We start from the raw sequence: 7,748 nt of genomic DNA on the forward strand, positions 1-7,748 counted from the left end.
CCCCCCACAACCCCCCCCCCCCTCTTTTTTTTTTTTTTTTTTTTTTGGAAGGCTGTGAATAGCTCCTGAAATAGAGGCCACTGGAGCAGCAGAGGATATTGTGAAAGCGTGTGTGTGTGTGTGTGTGTGTGTGTGTGTGTGTGTGTAGGTGTGTGTATGTGTGTGGGTGCAACGTGATACAACAAGAGTGAGAAACTTGTTCACAAGGAGAGGATTTGGAGTGAAAGACAAAGAGATCGAGACAGAGCGTTGTTGAGGGACACAGGTCCGCAGAGATTAGAGAAAGAGAGGAAAAGAGAGGCAGAAAAAAACCAGAGAGAGAGAGAAGGGGAGGGGAATCACAGAGAGCGAGAGAGAGAGAGAGAGAGAGAGAGAGGAGTGTGCTCAGACTGAAAGTCTGAATCAGTAAGAAAGAAAGCTGGTGAGCGTTCACTGTTTTTAGTGCCTTATTAGTAATTCCTATCTTAAAGGAGGGGTTTTCGTTTCTTCAGTTCCTCTGTTTTTGGATTTCCATGACCCTCGGACTACAAATCGACCCGAAAGCTTTTGTGAGAGGAGCCAGTCTTTGCGTTTGAATTGAAGCTCATTGATATTTCGTGTAGATCTGAAAGAAATCTCCTGTGTGGATCTATTTATTGCCTCTGACATGGGGTTTGGCAAGGGGCTGCTGATTTTGGGTGAGTCTTTCAATGAAGTTTGTGTGTCTTAATGTCCCGGTCTGTGCGCATGGAGAAACCAAAACTAAAGACAATCTCCAAAATGATCTACTTTAGTCGCGTACCTTTACGTTTTCTTTGCAAAACCTTTCTATAAAAATAGTCACACAATTAGAAAGCAAATCTTTAAATTAAAATATGAGTTTAAAGAGAATAAATGGGACTTTTTAGAACTTGACAAGAATAACGCCTCACAGTTTTAATTGCGCCCAGCTCTTTTCAGCCAAGGTTTTGAGTTGTGAACTGTCTTGAAATTGTTGCCAAAGTGACCTTCTCCAGTCAGATCTGCTTTTTAGGCAAAGCGGATTTTTAAGGCTTTGTAAGAGTTGTGGTTGTGGATGAGGTTCAAGCTGTGAAAAGCACAGCTTATCTGAATAAACCACAGCTGCCGAACTTCAGATCACTCGTGGAAATACGTTTTTTTTTCTTTTTCTGTATGTTAGTAGCAGATTGTTTTGAATTTCACACTGATAAGATGTAACCAAGGCTGTTTAGCCGTTTGTTTATCTGTGTTTATCTCTTTTAAAACATATAGTATGTGTTAGTCAGAAGAGCATGCCTTCAGAGGTACCTTATATTATTTTAAAAGGATAAAATTACAAAGTTTGTGTCGATTTGTTGGCTGGATCTTCAACGTTTTCTTAAAGTTGCTAAGTTACGATCTGGTGACTGTATAGGTCATTGCTCTCCAGTGAGTTCATCCCATAGAAAAAAAAAAACATTTTGAGAAGATTTGAGCTTTGTTGTACGGTGTATCCATCATACGACAATGTATTTGATCAGCATTAGCACTCAGATAGTCTGTGGTGTTTAAAACAAAATTACAAATGGCCCAAAGTACAGCTGGAAAATATTCCCTGTACCACGATACAGCCACCACCAGCCTGGATCTTTGATGCATGATATGATGGATCCATGCAGTCGTGTTAACTCTTTATCTAAGTTTATACAGTTCAAAGCAGAACATTGCCTGAGATCTATTGTTGGAGCTCTTTTCCAAAACTTTTTATCACCTGTATACTTTAAAGACAGAAGTGTACTTTAATCATGTTCCATCTCCGGTTGAAAAGATTCACTTTCATCTGTAAAGATGCAGTCATTTTCCCCATCACACACCTTTTCAGGTCTCTGTTTCTATTCAGTTAAGGTTGGTGACTTCTCATTCTTCCCATTAACTTTTATAATTTTCTTAGCAACCAGCATTAAAATACACTGAACCTACCTTTGAGCATTGAAATCGTCAGCAAACGCTTTGAAGGGACTTCCCTTTTAACAATTTTCTCAATCTCGTTAAAGATAATCTCTGACCATAACATGGCAACGTTGCTGCAGAAATCGAGACTGCTTGGAACAGGCAATGTTTTTTCCATCTTATAGTGCCCAACTATGGTGAGCCATTATAAATTATGGTCTCAGATTTCTGCTCCTAGCTGAAGGAAGTGGCACCGGGTGTCGTTTTATTACATACTTTAGTCGTAAAAAGTGGTTATTTAAGCTGCTGTTGCCTTTCTGTCATCTTCAGCCAGTTTTCCCTTTCCTCTCCGACCTCGAACATCAACGAGGAAAGAAAAGGCCGCGCGTGAAAATCCCCAGAGATCATCAGTTTCTGAAGTTCTAAGACCAGCATGTCAGGAATAAACATCCGTACCACGTTTAAAGTCACTTAAATCCCTTTTCTTCTCCATTCTGACGCTCGGTTTGAGTTTCAGAAAGTTGCCTTTGAAATGTCTAGAGCAGGGGTGAGCAACCTGTGGCTCCGGGGTTTGGACTTTCCACAGTGGCTCTCAGTAACTTTGGCAAAAAGCAATAAATAACCAAAAAAAGATAGTATTTTTTTTTCTTTGTTTAGATTTTTTTGATGGAAAAATTGCACTAGATATCCACAAAACAACCAGTAATCATTTTTTTAGGTCTTTTTTTTGATCATTAGGTTGGAAACTATGTGCTTTTTCAGAATTAGAATCAGTTTTAAAGGTAAAGATCATGAGACCAAACCAGAATTAACTTAATTTTTAACACTCACAGTTTACAAACATTAGTCACAAATACAAAAACTTTAGAGGATTTTTTTTTTACACAAATAACATCCCACAGAAGGAACTTTATTCACCCACGTTATTGCGAAAAATGCTAAATTTAGAAATAAAAATGATGGTTTCCTAAACACAACACATTTTTTTAGTAGATATTTATACAAATTATAATTATTATGTAACATTTGCTGCCCTAAGCAAGCTTTATTTAGCTGGACTGAGGACAAAATGGCTGTTTTGATTACGAAAGTCGCCCTCGTTGTCATTTGATATGCAGGCTCCGGTCAGTTCACCCCTTCACCAGTTTGTACACCTATTCACCCAATGCAGCGCCGCTTCTTTCATTTCCACTTGCATCTTTTATGAGTAAGCCAACCAGTTTAGAAATAAACTCATCATGTGAAAAAAATTTGTTTATTTCTACTTTTAGAGATAAATTGCTATAAAAATGCCTAATCTCATGTGGAATTTAACCCGTAAACATTTGATGAAAACTTTATGCTGCCATTCATTTCAATCCTGATCCTCGCTTGAAATTGCTGACCTATGAGATATGACAGATTGAGAATCTGATTTGCCACAAGCAGTTAAAAAGGATGTGCAGTGAATGCATACACCTCATATGTTTTTGCAATTGTCTTCATCTCATAAAGTCATAAATTAACGAGTCCTGTTTTCTTTGGTTTTACTGCTGGTGAAAACTGCACTCTGAGAAGAAAAAAAAAAATCAAATCACAAGCTAATCGGGGCACAAGGCTGTCTTAAGTAACTGTGGAGTCAGCTATTTCCTGTGGAGGCTTAATTCAGAAAATGGAGAGAACAGAAACTTTTTGGTGCTGCTTGTTACTGAACTCTGTGTGAAATGTTAGTTGTTGTTTGTGTTTGCCTGCTGACAGCATTGAAACTGTCAGGAGATTGAAATGACATCACTCTTCCATGCGTGGCTTTTCTAAACATGCCAAAATGTGTGTGTGAGTGGGAGGTGGATTAGCAAAAAGAGCTGTGTGTGTGAAGTGTGTGTGTGTGTGTGTTTTTCTTATACGCCAGGTGACGCAAACTGTCAGGAGTGGAAATGTTTTGTTTTTTTTCCCCATACGTTTGTACGTCTGTCATGTGGAAATATTTTGTCACTGCACAGTTTAAAAACCACTGAGGAAGACCAGTTGGATAGTTGATCATTTTATCCCACTGGGATGGCTTATGGTTAACTGGTATTGAATAAATAAACTGAATTTTTAAAAGAAGTTGCCATTTCACGTTTGTGTCTGATCTCAGCAGTGGATTTGACTTCTTCAGTACAAGCGTTTCCCAAAATTTTGAGAAATATATGAGTTTTTCTTTTGCCATGATGATTGATGTTTCTTAGTCAGTACTCCTATCAGATAAATCTCAGGCTGAGCCTGACAAAATGTTTTGAGAGAAACGCTGGTTTCAGACAGCTGTGTTTTCTGTCTGTGTTTCCTGGAGCCTCGGTAGCCATAGCATGCTAACTCATGTTTGTCCTGAATCGCCCAGCGTTATCTTAGTCCGCTTTCATTTCAGCTGAGATCTTCTCATCAACAGTGGTTTGTGCATCTGTGCTGCACGGATAAGATCTTGATGAGGTCTGCCGACACTTAGTCGTACACGCATAGCACCCATGAATGTAGGGTCAAATATATCTTTGTGCTCAGTTTCCACCGAGGCACCACATGATTTATTACGACGACACGGAAGATTAACGGACAATCGGCCTCTTTTGAAATGTCTTCAGAAACGTCCCGCCTTCTTTTCAGCGTGGTCTTCTCGGCAGCTTCAGCTCAGCCTTGAAAAGATCATTTTATCTTGGAATGGTTGTTAGGCGTCCGACATGCCTCACTTCCCAGGTTAAATGAGACAAGCCCCCATGTTTGCTTTGGAGTAACAGTGAACACCGGGGGAGGCTTTGTTAGTGCTCATCGCGGATATAAAGTTACACGACACAACGTCGAAAATGCAAGGCAGAGGAGTCACTCAGCCGTCTTTATGACCACCATTGGCAAAATTTCCACAGTCACTTTATAATGGAGTAAATGATTTTAATAGTACTTTGAATTCTGGATGGAAGTATTTCCTGAATACCGAAGAAAGCTGTAAAGTTTTCACATACTACAATCAAAGTCAAGTCAGGTTTGTGTCGCTCATTTCAGCAACAAGGCAATTCAAAGTGCTTTACACCTGAAAACCATGAAATAAACATTACATTTTGTCAAATGCCATCTTCAAAACAGAATATACATCAAATATGTTGATTAATGTTCCAGATACTAGGAATCAAAAGTGGCTTCAAACAAGTGGGATTACAACTTTTATGTAAACGAACTCAGTGTTTCGGCTTGCTGGCACGTTAGTCCCTTTAATCCCGGAAATGTTCTTCAGGTGACGGAAGGCTGGCTTTGTAATTGCCTTCATGTGTCTTTGAAGGTTCAGGTCAGGTTTTGTACACATTAGACCAAAGAGATCATAAAGCACAAAGGATACCATGATAAATGATGTCATGGGATCCACCTCACATGGTATAATGCAACATCATCAGTTCTCCAAATGTCATCATGAATGATGATAGTACGAAAAAAAGCCAAACTGGATACCAAGGCTTTTAAATACACTTGGACTTTGCTAGGTCAATTTCAGAACCGGGTTGTGCATACCTGGCACCCAGCAGACCTCGGTTTGACCTGCTCCCATTTTTGGACGTGCAGCGGGAAGCCATATTGGATGTTTTCGCCACATACGAGTCAGCTCAGCGGAAAAGGGACCAAACTGCACGACTTTCATCCGGGCATTTTCCAGACCTGCTGAAAACGATAAAAAGGCGCATTCTTTACTGCTCCTCTTCCTGAGCTGAAGAGTTTGAGAGATTATCAGCAAAATGTGAGCTGACAACATAATACGTAAAACACTTGTGTCAGCAAATAAAAGCAGTAAACACAAGGTAGGTCATAAATTATATACTACAAAAAGTGAGTTAGACTAAATACCTCTACCTCTATTGCCTCTGCAATATTTGTACACAAGCATAGTTAGTATTTATAATTATTTATTGAAGGCTGTGATAAAGTTACAGCTGTAAGACAAGCTTGTATGAGTAAATAAGGTACAATAAACAAGGTAATGCATGAAATAATAACTAACAGATGATGATTACACATTCTTTTTTTCAGCCAAAAACACCAGAATCATACAATCCTACAGCTAGGATCTAAAGATGCATTTGATTGTGCCCATGCGATACATTATGGGAAATCCTGGGAATAAAATCATAAAAACAAAAAACCCCAAAGAAATTAAATTGGCATCCGAGCTCTGAACACATTCTGCCCCTTGTTCCCATCCGCAGGCCACTTCACCACATAATCAAACCCAGACACAATTTTTCTCACTCTGGCTCAGTGAATCGCTGTCTGGCCTGCCTCTGGCTGACATTACGGGATCCCAGCGCTGTCGCACTGCAACAGAAGGCTCATTGTGGTCAAAAGGAGGGAAACGCAGCGAAAGGATCTCGGAATGTGAGCCGGAGCTCCGTCTTTAAAGCAGTGTCATTCACGCCCGAGTCATGGAAATGTGACTGGCGTTGGTCTGTTTGGAGGGGCGGCTCGTTTATTTTTTTATTTTTTTTTTTTTTTTTGGTGTGTCACGGCTGACGTTTGTTTAGAAATACAGAGGGAAAATTAAAAACGTCAAGTTTTTTTTTTTTTTTTGCTGCGTACGAATGCGAGTAAAGTGTGCATTAATTTCCAGGACTGGTTAATTATTAACATCAAATGAAAATGGGGCGAGGCTGATAGTTACAAAATTCGTTCTCGTTGCTGACCCTTTTGTCGAAAACTGTGTGGTGATCAATTTTCCAGTCTGCTCCCACAGTCCCGGTCCAAAACATTTAGTGTACCGTACTAGATGCATCCTCTACAGCTGGAAATAATCTCAAGTCTTATCTTTATTGGAATGAAATGAGTTGAAAGCCATTGTGCATTTCTGTACACATGGTGTGGCTTCCACTTCCTTGAGCACTGATAAGTCATCCTGGGGTTTTTATGTGCTTCAAGGTCAAGTTGGTCTGTAGCTTTTTTTTTTTTCAGTTTCTCTTCTAGATTTTACCAAGTTCCCCTCTCTCTCTCTCTCTCTCTCTCTCTCTCTCTCTCTCTCTCTTTCTCTCTCTCTCTCTTTTCTGGCAGTGCTAATTAGAGGTGGGAGAGAAGCTTATTTTTTAGCGAAACGTCTTCCTGTTTGCAGGTTTCAGAGGCAGACGAAAACAGTGAATTTAATCACATTCTGAAAAAGTTTATGTCTTGCAACAGGTCGAGTACGATGCTCAGTGATTCAGATCGCCAAGCAAATCTTGGTATCAGAAAATGACAACCACAGTACTTACAATAACATGTATATTTATGCTACTTTGAAGAAACTGCAAACAACAGCAGGGTCGTAAACACAATTGACTGAGTTTATTACAGCTGCTGGGAGGGAGGATCTGTAGTAACGCTCCTTTGTGCGACTGGGATGCAGAAGTCTGTCACTGAAGCAGCTGTCCTTCTTGGCTACAGCATGAAAAACCTGATGTTCTAATGCTCTGTTTCAGTTCAGTGCAGTTTTACTTGTTTAGTGCCAATTCACAACAAATGTCTTCTCAAAAAAACATTGTAAATCAAGTTGCTGAAAACAGCAACATGAGGAAATTATTTTCTTTGCTGCACATCCACAGAATGACCATTGGATTTGACGTTAGCGTCTCGGTTGCCAAGGGTCTATCAAAGTCATTGTTGTGGATCATACACTTGCGACTGCAGCTTCTCTTGTATCCTAGCAACGGTATCATTGTTTTTTTTATGTCATGTTTACCTTTAGGGCAGTTTTCTCCTCATTGCATTACTTTTGATCAACAATGATTTTCAGCTTTGGACTTTCCTGTAGGGACCGTTTTGAACCAGCCTCTCTCTCTCTCTCTCTCTCTCTCTCTCTCTGTCTCTCTCTCTCTCTTTCT

General features: G+C 39.8%; 1 protein-coding gene across 1 annotated transcript in view; it reads left to right on the forward strand.

Moving 5' to 3' along the window:
• The first annotated feature begins 202 nt into the window (after positions 1–202).
• The window catches only part of LOC106945970 (adhesion G protein-coupled receptor E1-like), a 33,422-nt gene continuing 25,876 nt past the window's right edge, over positions 203–7,748 (forward strand). Inside the window, exon 1 of the mRNA XM_015029999.1 lies at positions 203–677. Within this exon, the coding sequence (XP_014885485.1) occupies positions 647–677 (31 nt within the window). The 5' untranslated portion in view covers positions 203–646. The remainder of the gene's footprint in view (positions 678–7,748) is intronic.

Source organism: Poecilia latipinna, unplaced genomic scaffold (assembly GCF_001443285.1).
Source record: "Poecilia latipinna isolate Pla-1442-1.1 unplaced genomic scaffold, P_latipinna-1.0 Scaffold169, whole genome shotgun sequence".
NCBI lineage: Eukaryota > Metazoa > Chordata > Actinopteri > Cyprinodontiformes > Poeciliidae > Poecilia > Poecilia latipinna.